The 14,303-nt window shown below is 49.5% G+C and overlaps 1 protein-coding gene across 2 annotated transcripts in view; it reads right to left on the bottom strand.

The window, feature by feature from the left end:
* Positions 1-9,181, bottom strand: part of SAMHD1 (SAM and HD domain containing deoxynucleoside triphosphate triphosphohydrolase 1) — a 138,622-nt gene extending 129,441 nt beyond the window's left edge. The window contains exon 1 of one of the 2 annotated variants that reach the window (XM_073559372.1): positions 8,834-9,181. In XM_073559372.1, the coding sequence (XP_073415473.1) occupies positions 8,834-9,020 (187 nt within the window). In that variant the 5' untranslated portion in view covers positions 9,021-9,181. The remainder of the gene's footprint in view (positions 1-8,833) is intronic. The other variant, XM_073559373.1, reaches the window with a different exon arrangement.
* Between the last annotated feature and the right edge of the window lie 5,122 nt (positions 9,182-14,303).

Here is a 14,303-nt window from a genome sequence, read left to right as displayed (position 1 = left end):
ACGATCAACTCTGCAAATTTACCTCTTATTAAAAAAACTGTCTATTTTTCAATAATAGAGGAACCTTTAAACGTTATAATGTACAGCGACTTGCCTAGGCAGAGCGGCCGGTTACTTAGGTAAGGAATGCGCAACACTAAGCTCTATGCTTTACAGCCTGCTCACACAAATGGACCCAATCAGCCTCAGTCCCCCTGCAAGTCTCCTCCCAAGCCGTAAAGGCAAAGCAGCATTGACGTGCGCTCAGTTTTCGACCAGTGGCACAATCATGCTGCTGGTCTGAACTGTCAATCTTCTAATGCTCACCATCCCCAGCAAAAAGAAAGCTGAGGCTGGGGAGCAAGGTGCTCATGAGAAACATGAGATAATCTTTTTAAATGCCTTGCCCATTCCTGCACATAATGTCAGGGGAACTGAAAAAGCCAATGCCAGTAAAAGTCCCAAACAAAGAGCTCAAGTAAAGGGGATGTGTTGTGAATTCCCTGGCTCAGATTTCTGAGCCGAAGCTCCCCCTGCTCCCTCCGGTGGTTACTGGAGGTAGTGGGGCTGGCCAGATTGACAGATCTGCCACCTGATTATGATGATGACGATTGGAGATCTGGGGTTGCGGATTGGAGTATTTAAGTCTGCAGACTTCCTGCAATCCCTGCTGGTGATTGTTTTCCTGTGCATTCAGAGGTCTGATGTCTCCTGCCCTGTTTTTGCATTGTTCAGCTAAGTGATTAATTTGCTAATCCTTTGCATCTGATCTGGTTTTGTCTATCTCTGCTTGTTGTGCGGATTCAGCTTGCTCCTGCTGGGGGCTGTGCTGGACCACGGCTCCACGTGTTACTGCTTGTGTCAGTTTGTTCAGTCCCCTGTTATATTGGTCTCTTTTGCTTTGCTCCCAGTTCATACCGGAGTGCTGATATAGTGGGGGCAAAGTCGTGTGACTTCAGTGTTTTTTTTCTGTACATCAGATGCATTGGATTTTTCAGGGTTTTTTCTGTGATTGCAGACAGTGTCTTTCCTTTCCTATCCTGTCTAGTCAGTTTGGGCCCCATCATTTGTTCAGTCTATTTTTCTGCCTGCGTTTGTGTTTCATCATGTCTCACCGACAATATATGTTTGGAGGCTATCTATTCCTTTGGGGTCTGCTCCGGGGCAGTTTAGATTTCACCTTTCTTGCTTTAGGCTTAGTTAGCTCTCTGGCTGTGCCGAGGCGTCTAGGGCATCGTAGGTACGCTCCACGGCTACTGCTAGTTGTGTGGATAGGATCAGGGGTCTGCAATCAGCTTAGTTACCAACCTCTCTGGTTTTCTGGTGGCTTAGCCTGTTCCTGCCATCCTCCTCGGTGACCCATTCATAACAGGGATGGTCAACAGACAAGATTTATCACTTATCCACAAAATAGGTGATGAATATACAATCGTTTCATTTGAATATAGCACCCAAAAACTGCAAACCTACACCCCCCCACTCCAAAAAAATAGATGTTCAAATTTTGCCTCATCTTAAGTGGAGATACATGGTAGCCACTGTTGGACTGTTATAGTTCATGAGTTTATATACCCAACAGTGATTGGCTGCAGTGGCATCCATATATCATAGATGACCCCTTCCGGAAAACTGAATGCCACACAATATGCAGTTTTTGCAATAGTCCTTATAGGCAAGCGCAGTCTGCTTTGTTTGTCTATGCCATTTGCGGATACATGGCAGCTTTTCCTAATTGAGACTTTTACCTAAGCCTGTGAAATTAGTGCATAGTTAGCCTAATATGCATCTTCCTAAAAGATGATCCTGCATTGGCTGGCGTTAGGACAAAACAGAGGGTTGCTTAGAGGGGTCTACTACTTCATTGTCGAGACTATTTATCACAATCAAAGAGCCCTTTTCAGTTTTTCATAAATGCAGTTGTATAAGGGCTTTTTTTTTTCCTTTTACTGTTGCGTTCCAAACTTCCTCTGGTATTGGGAGTGGTTGGTCAGAGAATCAGAATATATGACCCTGGAAACCCCCTTTGTTAAAGCAGCAGTTGGTGACAGTTGAACAATTAAAATGTATAGCAGATTGTCAAATAAAAATACATAACTTATTAAAAGGACCACTCCGGTGAGTTATTTTTTTATTTTTTATTTCTCCCAATGGCAATAAGGTGTATATTTGCAACGAGTTCAGGACCATAGTCATCAATCACTATTCTCTGCTGTTTTCAGCGGCACTCTGGAGTGAAGCAACCACACTTGTGACGTGCTGAATCACACAATTTTTTCCAGTGTGGAGTAGAGGTCAGTCACCTCTTAAATGTTCTCAATGCAAGTCCGAGACTCAAGAGCCTTGCATTAATAAAGTAAACCCGATGAACACAGCAGAAAGTGTCATCCAGCAGGTTACAAATGCGGTCACGTGGTGCCGGAATGGACTGGAGCACCGCTGAAAGCAGCCTGTTTTGAGTATGGTACTGCATTCATTACACCAGAGTAGTCCTTTAAATGTACTTATTTGGTTATGTGCTACATTAGCGTTCAGGTATCAAATAAGGCGCATGATCTGTATAGTGCCAAAAACCTTGTTTTTCAAGATATATTGCTACACCCATCCCGATTACCAACGATTCAGCTAGGACAAAGGTTATGATGTGAAATAGCAAAACAGATCATAGATGGAGCAAAGTACAATTATGTTCACATTTGTACATTTTCTTAATTTTTCGCACATTGTATCGAGTTGTTTGCAAGGTAACAATATTTTTTTCCCACATAAATAACTTATTACAGTGACGCCAAATTTTAATGTTATACTACTTTTACACAATAATAGCGCACATTTTCATAAAGAAAAAAAAGTTATGTTGCAACATTATTTTTTCAGGAATGTATGTAGGCTTGGTAGTTTTACAGGCCAAGTACATATTTAAACAGAACAAATCGGACAACTCCTTCTCAATTGTTATATGGCCTCTTAGAACATAACAGCCTATACTATACTTAACTCTGATTTCCGCACCGTTTTAGTGACGTCGGGTCTCTGGGGCTCATGTGACATTGATTGCAGGGCTCCCATGGCATAACAATCAGCAGCCGATTCACTCTCGCTTTCTTCGGACGTAACCGACAGCAGCTTTTACTTCTTCCGATTGTTCGGAAGGAAGCGACAGTGAAGTGGCTGCATTATGGCTGGAACAGCACTGGCGCAGGATGAGAGAACAAGCTGTCACTATTTTATAAGGGGAGGGGATATAGAAGTTTAGAACAGGTTATCTGAATACTGGACAACCACTTTAACATTTTTTTTTTGAATGGGAATGGTATGGACATTTAAAGCACCACTCCAGCGGTTTTTGCTTTTTAATTGCAGCACTGGAGTGGTACTATTAACCAAGTTCCCTGCCCCTGGTCGTATATTCACCAGCCACAGTCTTCATCTGTACTCTGCGCTGCTCCAATCAGTGTCCAGCAGTTTATGACCTGCCAGATCACTCCAGTGTTTGCTGGGAAGACTAGAAGTCAATACGCAATGTAAGTTTATGAGAGCCAGAACGAGGTTCTCAAACTTAAGTTGAGAGAGGGTGGAGCAGGACCAGAGCAGCACTGGGGAAAGCTGAAGACAGCAGCTGGTGAGTATTTTAAGCTGGAGTCACACATATCGACTCACCAGCGATCCCGACAACGATATCAACGTGTCAGGATCGCTGGTGAGTCGCTATGTGATCGCTGGTGAGCTGTCACACAGACAGCTTCACAAGCGATCAGCACAGCGACGCCGAACGTGCGGCATCGCTGTATTCGTTAGTTACCAGCGCGCTGATGCAGGGAGCTGGTAACTAACGTACACAACGGGTATCCAAGGGACGTGCGATGTGTTCTCCCGCCTAATGATTGCATCTCTTCAGCAGACTCAGTAAAAATCTTGAAATTTGCAGATGATATGACACTGATTGGTCTCATCAGGGGAAATGCTGAAGACTTGTATCGGAGTGAGGTGGAAAGAATATGTGACTGGTGTAAAGCCAATAAACTTGTACTCAACACTAAAAAAACTGCTGAGATGGTTGTGGATTTTAGGAAAGATCAACATGAGATACTTCCAATCTACATCCATGACGAAGTGGTTCTTAGGGTCACAGAGACCAAATTCCTTGGTGTTATCATCTCTCATGATCTTAAATGGGGGAAAAACGTGGATGCTGTTATAAGAAAAGCACAACAGAGGATGTTCTTCCTGCGTCAGCTGAAAAGATATGGTTTGTCTAAGAATCTGCTGATCTTATTCTTTAATGCTGTCATCAGATCTGTGATTTGTTCCTCTCTGATAGTCTGGTATGGGGGAGCCACTGCGCATGACAAACTCCGCTTACAAAGGACTTTCAGAACAGCAGAGAGAATTATAGGCTCCCCCCTGCCTAAAATCCAGGATCTTTATGATAAGAGTATTCGATCCCACGCATTGAAAATTTCATCCGATCCCTCTCACCCGGGACACTCCTCATTCCAACTACTCCCTTCAGGACGTCGCTTCAGAGTCCCCAAATGCAGCACCAACCGCCATATGAACAGCTTCTATCCACTCTCTGTTCAACAATTAAATCGTCATGTGTAGACTATATACTGTATCTGTCTTGTTAGATGTTACTTGTTGTATCTGTTGTTATATATTATGTTGCCTCTTTGCCACAAAGAATTCCTTGTATATATGTAATATGTACTTGGCGATAATAAATTTGATTGATTGATTGATGCGTGCTGGCCAGCGGGAAACCAGCGACAAAAGAAATGTCCAGAGGTTTCCTACAGCGATCCCGGCAGGGGGGGCCGGTCGCCGTCACAAACAGCGATCTCGCTGGTGAGATCGCTATTGTGTCACAAAACTTGTGACTCAGCATTGATCTCGCTAGCGAGATCGCCATGTGTGACGGGGCCTTTAGACAAGGGTCAGACAACTTCAATCAGTATCACTGCAATAAAAAAAAAAAAAAAAAGCTGGAGAGGTGCTTAAAAAAAAAAAGTAAGTATTGCTGCCTCTACAAGTGCAATCTTTCAAACATAAGTGACTAAACCCTTGCAGTAAACTGTGTAAGGGTATGTGCCCACAACTTCTAAGCTCAACCCAAATCGAGTTTTTAAAGCAGAAGGCGCTTCAGGAAACTCTGAAATTTGTTTTCCTGAAGTTTCTTTTGTGTTGTCGATTGTTTCCTGAGCCGACAGCTTTGGCCACTGGTGTTTTTTAAATAATGGAGAAACCATAAGAGATTTTTATTTTTTTCCAAGAAAACATTGTGGCAAAATGGTCCAAGGACATTCAGGCATTTACCTTGCATTTTGAGTTTTTCTATTGACTTGTGTTGTAAAGCGCAGAAAATATATTATTCTGGCATCTTCTTCCAAGCTGAAGATGCCAGAAGAATAAAACAGGCCACTTCTTTTAACCATTTGGCATCTTTGGAAGCCTGAAGCTGTTAAAACATTCAAAAGCCTGAACTTGTGTACAGCAAGTTGGTTTTACATAGAAATGCATATGATCATCCTCCTGAGAGGTTTCTGCTACGGATTTTCAATGGAGGAATATGCCTGAAAAAGACGTAGTGCACAAACCCTAAGAAAACACAACAGAGCTTCACTTTTTGGGGGCGTTACAAAATGCACTAATAAATGAAAAGCTTTATCATATAATATACTGAAAAACAGGAAAAGTGACGGGTGTCATTCAAAACTACAACTCATCTTGCAAAAACCAAGCCCTCAAACGGCTCTGCTATGACTATTGAATAAGGGGGAAGCAAAAGCGAAGATTAGCTGCAGTGGGAATAAGGTAAGATAATAATATTTTAACAAATTTAGGTGGAAGATTGCAGTGATCACATATGCATGCATTTTAGAGTAAAGGCTAAGGCTATGTGAACACGATGCGGATTCTGCTGTTGAATTTTCCACACAGATTTTGCTAAATCTGCAGGTAAAATGACCTGCGTTTTACCTGCAGTTTTAGTGCAGTTTTTGTGCGGATTTCCCCTGCAGATTTCTATAATGGAGCAGGTGGAAAACTGCAGCAAAACCACACAAAAGAAGCGACATGCTGCTTCTTTAAGGCTATGTGCACACGCTGCGGTTTTGGCCCTGCGGAACTGGTACAGTACCATGTAACCCTATGGGTTTTAAAAACCGCTGTGCTCACGCTGCGGTTTTCTCCGCGCGGTTTTGCTGCGGTTTATAAATCGCGGCATGTCAATTGTTTCTGCGGATTCCGCTGCGGTTTCACACCTTTAACATTGTAGAGGTGTGAAACCGCAGGCCAAACCGCAGGTCACTTTACCTGTGGTTCCACACGGAAAAACCCGCAGGTGAATCCGCAGCGTGTGCACATAGCCTTATTCCGCACCACATCTGCACAGAAAAATCTGCAGCATGTGCACAGTGTTTTTTGTTTTACATAGCCTTAAATGGTACTGTACATCACGTGCAGTTCTGCAGGGCCAAATCTGCTTCAGAACTGCTCAGAATCTGCACCATGTGCACAGGGCCTAACTCCGATTCCGATCACTTCGACATCAGAAGATAATCAGGGCTAGTGATGTCACGGCTTCAGAGTCTTGCTGGGACTTGATATAGGACTCTTAGGGTACCGTTACACTTAGCGATGCACCAGCGATCCCGACAACGATATGGATCGCTGGTGCATCGCTAAGTGGTCGCTGCTAAGCTGCCACACAGGCAGATCTCACCAGCGACATAGCACCGGTCGTGGGTCGCTACTTACCTGTCAGACGCGGCGATCCTGATGTCCTCCAGCCCACGTGTCGCTTGTCAGCGCCCGACGAGAAATGATCCAGGACCTTCTCGCGCGATGAGCAGCGGGGGAGCGGTCGGAGGTAAGTATCAGACATAGCGACATCGCTAGCAATATCACTGCTACGTCACAAAATCGGTGATGTTACGGCGATATTGCTAGCGATATCGCTATGTGTAACGGGGGCTTTACATGATAGTTGCCAATCACACATGTGTTCCAAAAGTTATCAGTAGAGGTCATCGGCTCTGTTCAACTCTGAATACAGAAGTGAACTGAGCATTTACACTTTAGCAAATTAGAAATTTATGCAAACCAAAAGTGTGTAATGGGGGCCAAAAGGAGAAGCCTGTGTATCTAACCATCTCAAGATGATGCTGTACCAATTGACAACAGCATTTAGAGGGTTAATAAATAAACAGGAATATTTCCATTGAAAGCAGCTATACAAGAAAAGCAAGGTGACAGGTATTTGCCCTGCCTTTTGGCACCTGTACCATTGATGGCCTATCCTTGGGATCATTTGTTTCCAGCAGTAGCAAGAAGTTTTCAGTTGTAGAGCTGCACAGCGCCATCAATTTTATAGAGGCTGCAACTGGGCACTGCTCATTGGCTCCCCGTTGAAATCAATAGAGGGCGGATGTGCCATAGCTGGCTGTGGCCACTATACTGTTAACAGAACTGTGCAGTTCTGCAACTGATCACATGCGGCCAAGACCAGCTGATCGGCAGGGGTGCCGGATGTCGTACCCTCTTCGATAACATACTATCCAAGGGCACAGTCAGACGGCTGTATAAACTGGACCAAGATTAGAATGCAATGCTTGGACTGGATGGCGAGTCTCCTGACCCAATAGTGGCAGCTTCATAGAAGTACATGAAGCTGTCACGTTCGGGTAAGGTGACAGGCAGGCCAGTCCGACCAGGGCATTTCGATCTCAATCCAATTTAGAAGGCCATTTGACTGTACCCTAATAATAGGCCATCAATGTAAAGGTCCCAAACAATCCTTTTAAATCAAAGGGGTTGTTCACTACTGAACAAAACCTGCTTAAAGAGGTTGTGTCAAGATCATGAATGGGCAAAACTGCAAAATGCTTGTAAAACGTCCTCTCCGTTCACAAGAGCCAAGTAATTACCTTTCTAGAGTACTGATAGTTATGTAGGTTACTGACCAACTCTGCAGTCCCAGCCTGACCCATGTCCCCTAACCAAAGCTCAGATGGTGTGAGCAGTTCTGTGCTCGGAAGCCTGCTCACGGCTTGACACATTTGGCCAGCTTCGGTCCGATGCTGCAGAGGCAAAGCTGTCTGTGCCAGCTGCCTGGGAGCCAGCATGGTCTGGAACAGCAGCACAACCGCCCTGCTGGTCCTAGCCGTCAATATTCAGATCTTGAAGATAGTACTTTAGAAAAACCCTTTAATCATTTTAGTGCACCAAAGGAGATGAAAGCAACCGATACTCACCTCCTGCAGCGGTGATGTGCCATGATTTCGGTGCTGTTTTTTCCAATGGGTCCTGTGACACAGTCTCACGGCTGCTGACTGGCTGTAGCTAGTCAAGGCGAACATTCGCTCAGATGGAATATTGATAAGCTATATCCGATCAGTGGCAGCGGTCATGTGACAAACAATTTCACGCCATCCACCGAGATCACTGGAGCGGCAACTCTGCTGGAGTAGATACTGTTTATTTTCTATGGGGCCCTCGAGATTAAGCAGTAGTGAACAATCCTTTTAAATTCCTGCTTATTTTAGACTTGGGAGTCCAGTGGGAGGAGTTACTCCATGACTGATCTCATTCTCTACCCCTGCCTGCAGTCATACAGGACTGGGACCCCAACCAGTTGGGTGAATAGGGCTCTGGTGACCCCGTCTGGGTGCAGCACTGTCCGCCGGGCACTTTTGCTCCATGTACAGTGTATGGGGCTGTTCTGAGATAGGTCCGTTCTCGCAGACTATACATGGTTAACTACTGGGGTAATTCTGAATCTCACCTCGCCCGACCCCATCACAGCTCACCATGCCCAGGGTCGTCCCCTCAGGCAGCTGTGTAGTGGCAGCCTTACCTCTGAATGCCTCCTGCACCTCTTCATGCCCCTGCCTCACCAGGAATAGGCACACTTCGTCCACATCCCAGGCCTCGTAGTTCTGGCTCGCCTCCTCGCACCGTTTCCTCGTCGGTTTTTGGGGGGTGACACAGTCGTTCTCCGGCACTAGAGAGGCCTCGTAGCGACCGCGCTTAATGCAGCTCATTCTGGATGGTGTGGAGCAGCTGTGAGGAGGCACGGGGCCGCGAGCTGCGAGAGGAGGAAGCCGGCAAGTGACGTCATGGCAGGAGCCGCACCAAGAATCTCACAGAGCAGGCGGGAGCTCCGCCCCTCAGTGTGTGTGACTGGCGACTGCTGCGGCGCCTAGTGAGGGACGGCACCTTACATTACTGCGGGGGTCTGAGGGGCGACATCTTACATTACTGCGGGGGTCTGAGGGGCGGCACCTTACATTACTGCGGGGGTCTGAGGGACGGCACCTTACATTACTGCGGGGGTCTGAGGGGCGACATCTTACATTACTGCGGGGGTCTGAGGGGCGGCACCTTACATTACTGAGGGGCGGCATCTTACATTACTGCGGGGGTCTGAGGGGCGACATCTTACATTACTGCGGGGGTCTGAGGGGCGGCACCTTACATTACTGAGGGGCGGCATCTTACATTACTGCGGGGGTCTGAGGGGCGACATCTTACATTACTGCGGGGGTCTGAGGGGCGGCACCTTACATTACTGAGGGGCGGCATCTTACATTACTGCGGGGGTCTGAGGGGCGGCATCTTACATTATTGCGGGGTCTGAGGGGCGGCATCTTACATTACTGCGGGGGTCTGAGGGGCGGCATCTTACATTACTGCGGGGGTCTGAGGGGCAACATCTTACATTACTGCGGGGGTCTGAGGGGCAACATCTTACATTACTGCGGGGGTCTGAGGGGCAACATCTTACATTACTGCGGGGGTCTGAGGGGCGACATCTTACATTACTGCGGGGGTCTGAGGGGCGGCATCTTACATTACTGCGGGGGTCTGAGGGGAGGCATCTTACATTACTGCGGGGGTCTGAGGGGCGACATCTTACATTACTGCGGGGGTCTGAGGGGCGACATCTTACATTACTGCGGGGGTCTGAGGGGCGGCACCTTACATTACTGAGGGGCGGCATCTTACATTACTGCGGGGGTCTGAGGGGCGGCATCTTACATTATTGCGGGGTCTGAGGGGCGACATCTTACATTACTGCGGGGGTCTGAGGGGCGGCATCTTACATTACTGCGGGGGTCTGAGGGGCAACATCTTACATTACTGCGGGGGTCTGAGGGGCAACATCTTACATTACTGCGGGGGTCTGAGGGGCAACATCTTACATTACTGCGGGGGTCTGAGGGGCGACATCTTACATTACTGCGGGGGTCTGAGGGGCGGCATCTTACATTACTGCGGGGGTCTGAGGGGAGGCATCTTACATTACTGCGGGGGTCTGAGGGGCGACATCTAACATTACTGCGGGGGTCTGAGGGGCGACATCTTACATTACTGCGGGCGTCTGAGGGGCGGCACCTTACATTACTGAGGGGCGGCATCTTACATTACTGCGGGGGTCTGAGGGGCGGCATCTTACATTATTGCGGGGTCTGAGGGGCGGCATCTTACATTACTGCGGGGGTCTGAGGGGCGACATCTTACATTACTGCGGGGGTCTGAGGGGCGGCATCTTACATTACTGCGGGGGTCTGAGGGGCAACATCTTACATTACTGCGGGGGTCTGAGGGGCAACATCTTACATTACTGCGGGGGTCTGAGGGGCAACATCTTACATTACTGCGGGGGTCTGAGGGGCGACATCTTACATTACTGCGGGGGTCTGAGGGGCGGCATCTTACATTACTGCGGGGGTCTGAGGGGAGGCATCTTACATTACTGCGGGGGTCTGAGGGGCGACATCTTACATTACTGCGGGGGTCTGAGGGGCGACATCTTACATTACTGCGGGGGTCTGAGGGGCGGCACCTTACATTACTGAGGGGCGGCATCTTACATTACTGCGGGGGTCTGAGGGGCGGCATCTTACATTATTGCGGGGTCTGAGGGGCGGCATCTTACATTACTGCGGGGGTCTGAGGGGCGACATCTTACATTACTGCGGGGGTCTGAGGGGCGGCATCTTACATTACTGCGGGGGTCTGAGGGGCAACATCTTACATTACTGCGGGGGTCTGAGGGGCAACATCTTACATTACTGCGGGGGTCTGAGGGGCAACATCTTACATTACTGCGGGGGTCTGAGGGGCAACATCTTACATTACTGCGGGGGTCTGAGGGGCAACATCTTACATTACTGCGGGGTCTGAGGGGCAACATCTTACGTTACTGAGGGGCGGCATCTTACATTACTGCGGGGGTCTGAGGGGCGGCATCTTACATTACTGCGGGGGTCTGAGGGACGGCACCTTACTATACTGAGGGACAACACCTTACATTACTGCGGGGGTCTGAGGGGCGGCACCTTACTATACTGAGGGGCGACATCTTACATTACTGCGGGGCGGCATCTTACATTACTGCGGGGGTCTGAGGGGCGGCATCTTACATTACTGTGGGGGTCTGAGGGACGGCACCTTACTATACTGAGGGACAACACCTTACATTACTGCGGGGGTCTGAGGGGCGGCACCTTACTATACTGAGGGGCGACATCTTACATTACTGCGGGGTCTGAGGGGCGGCATCTTACATTACTGCGGGGTCTGAGGGGCGGCACCTTACTATACTGAGGGGCGACATCTTACATTACTGCTGGGGTCTGAGGGACGGCACCTTACTATACTGCGGGGGTCTGGGGGGTGGCATCTTACATTACTGCGGGGTCTGAGGGGCGGCACCTTACTATACTGAGGGGCGACATCTTACATTACTGCTGGGGTCTGAGGGACGGCACCTTACTATACTGCGGGGGTCTGGGGGTGGCATCTTACATTACTGCGGGGGTCTGAGGGGCGGCATCTTACATTACTGCGGGGGTCTGAGGGGCGGCATCTTACATTACTGCGGGGGTCTGAGGGGCGACATCTTACATTATTGCGGGGTCTGAGGGGCGGCATCTTACATTACTGCGGGGGTCTGAGGGGCAACATCTTACATTACTGCGGGGGTCTGAGGGGCAACATCTTACATTACTGCGGGGGTCTGAGGGGCAACATCTTACATTACTGCGGGGGTCTGAGGGGCAACATCTTACATTACTGCGGGGTCTGAGGGGCGACATCTTACATTACTGAGGGGCGGCATCGTACATTACTGCGGGGGTCTGAGGGGCGGCATCTTACATTACTGCGGGGGTCTGAGGGACGGCACCTTACTATACTGAGGGACAACACCTTACATTACTGCAGGGGTCTGAGGGGCGGCACCTTACTATACTGAGGGGCGACATCTTACATTACTGCGGGGCGGCATCTTACATTACTGCGGGGGTCTGAGGGGCGGCATCTTACATTACTGTGGGGGTCTGAGGGACGGCACCTTACTATACTGAGGGACAACACCTTACATTACTGCGGGGGTCTGAGGGGCGGCACCTTACTATACTGAGGGGCGACATCTTACATTACTGCGGGGTCTGAGGGGCGGCATCTTACATTACTGCGGGGTCTGAGGGGCGGCACCTTACTATACTGAGGGGCGACATCTTACATTACTGCTGGGGTCTGAGGGACGGCACCTTACTATACTGCGGGGGTCTGGGGGGTGGCATCTTACTATACTGCGGGGGTCTGAGGGGCGACTTCTTACATTACTGCGGGGGTCTGAGGGGCGGCATCTTACATTACTGCGGGGGTCTGAGGGGCGGCATCTTACATTACTGCGGGGGTCTGAGGGGCGACATCTTACATTATTGCGGGGTCTGAGGGGCGGCATCTTACATTACTGCGGGGGTCTGAGGGGCGACATCTTACATTACTGCGGGGGTCTGAGGGGCGGCATCTTACATTACTGCGGGGGTCTGAGGGGCAACATCTTACATTACTGCGGGGGTCTGAGGGGCAACATCTTACATTACTGCGGGGGTCTGAGGGGCAACATCTTACATTACTGCGGGGGTCTGAGGGGCGACATCTTACATTACTGCGGGGTCTGAGGGGCGACATCTTACATTACTGAGGGGCGGCATCTTACATTACTGCGGGGGTCTGAGGGGCGGCATCTTACATTACTGCGGGGGTCTGAGGGACGGCACCTTACTATACTGAGGGACAACACCTTACATTACTGCGGGGGTCTGAGGGGCGGCACCTTACTATACTGAGGGGCGACATCTTACATTACTGCGGGGCGGCATCTTACACTACTGCGGGGGTCTGAGGGGCGGCATCTTACATTACTGTGGGGGTCTGAGGGACGGCACCTTACTATACTGAGGGACAACACCTTACATTACTGCGGGGGTCTGAGGGGCGGCACCTTACTATACTGAGGGGCGACATCTTACATTACTGCGGGGTCTGAGGGGCGGCATCTTACATTACTGCGGGGTCTGAGGGGCGGCACCTTACTATACTGAGGGGCGACATCTTACATTACTGCTGGGGTCTGAGGGACGGCACCTTACTATACTGCGGGGGTCTGGGGGGTGGCATCTTACATTACTGCGGGGGTCGGAGGGGCGACATCTTACATTACTGCGGGGTCTGAGAGGCGGCATCTTACATTACTGCGGGGGTCTGAGGGGCGACATCTTACATTACTGCGGGGTCTGAGGGGCGACATCTTACATTACTGCGGGGGTCTGAGGGACGGCATCTTACATTACTGAGGGGCGACATCTTACATTACTGCTGGGGTCTGAGGGACGGCACCTTACTATACTGCGGGGGTCTGGGGGGTGGCATGTTACATTACTGCAGGGGTCTGAGGGGCGACATCTTACATTACTGCGGGGTCTGAGAGGCGGCATCTTACATTACTGCGGGGCGGTATCTTTCATTACTTACATTACTGCTGGGGTCTGGGGGACGACATCTTACATTACTGCTGGGGTCTGAGGGACGACACCTTACTATACTGAGGGGCGACATCTTATATTACTGCTGGGGTCTGAGGGACGGCACCTTACTATACTGCGGGGGTCTGGGGGTGGCATCTTACATTACTGCGGGGGTCTGAGGGGCGACATCTTACATTACTGCGGGGTCTGAGAGGCGGCATCTTACATTACTGCGGGGCGGTATCTTTCATTACTTACATTACTGCTGGGGTCTGGGGGACGACATCTTACATTACTGCTGGGGTCTGAGGGACGGCACCTTACTATACTGGGGGGTGGCATCTTACATTACTGCGGGGGTCTGAGGGGCGACATCTTACATTACTGCTGGGGTCTGAGGGACAACACCTTACATTACTGCGGGGGTCTGAGGGGCGGCACCTTACTATACTGAGGGGCGACATCTTACATTACTGCTGGGGTCTGAGGGACGGCACCTTACTA

The sequence above is a fragment of the Dendrobates tinctorius genome, unplaced genomic scaffold (assembly GCF_039654945.1).
Source record: "Dendrobates tinctorius isolate UK_male_01 unplaced genomic scaffold, ASM3965494v1 ptg000270l, whole genome shotgun sequence".
Taxonomy (NCBI): domain Eukaryota; kingdom Metazoa; phylum Chordata; class Amphibia; order Anura; family Dendrobatidae; genus Dendrobates; species Dendrobates tinctorius.
This window is presented reverse-complemented; position numbering and strand designations above follow the sequence as displayed.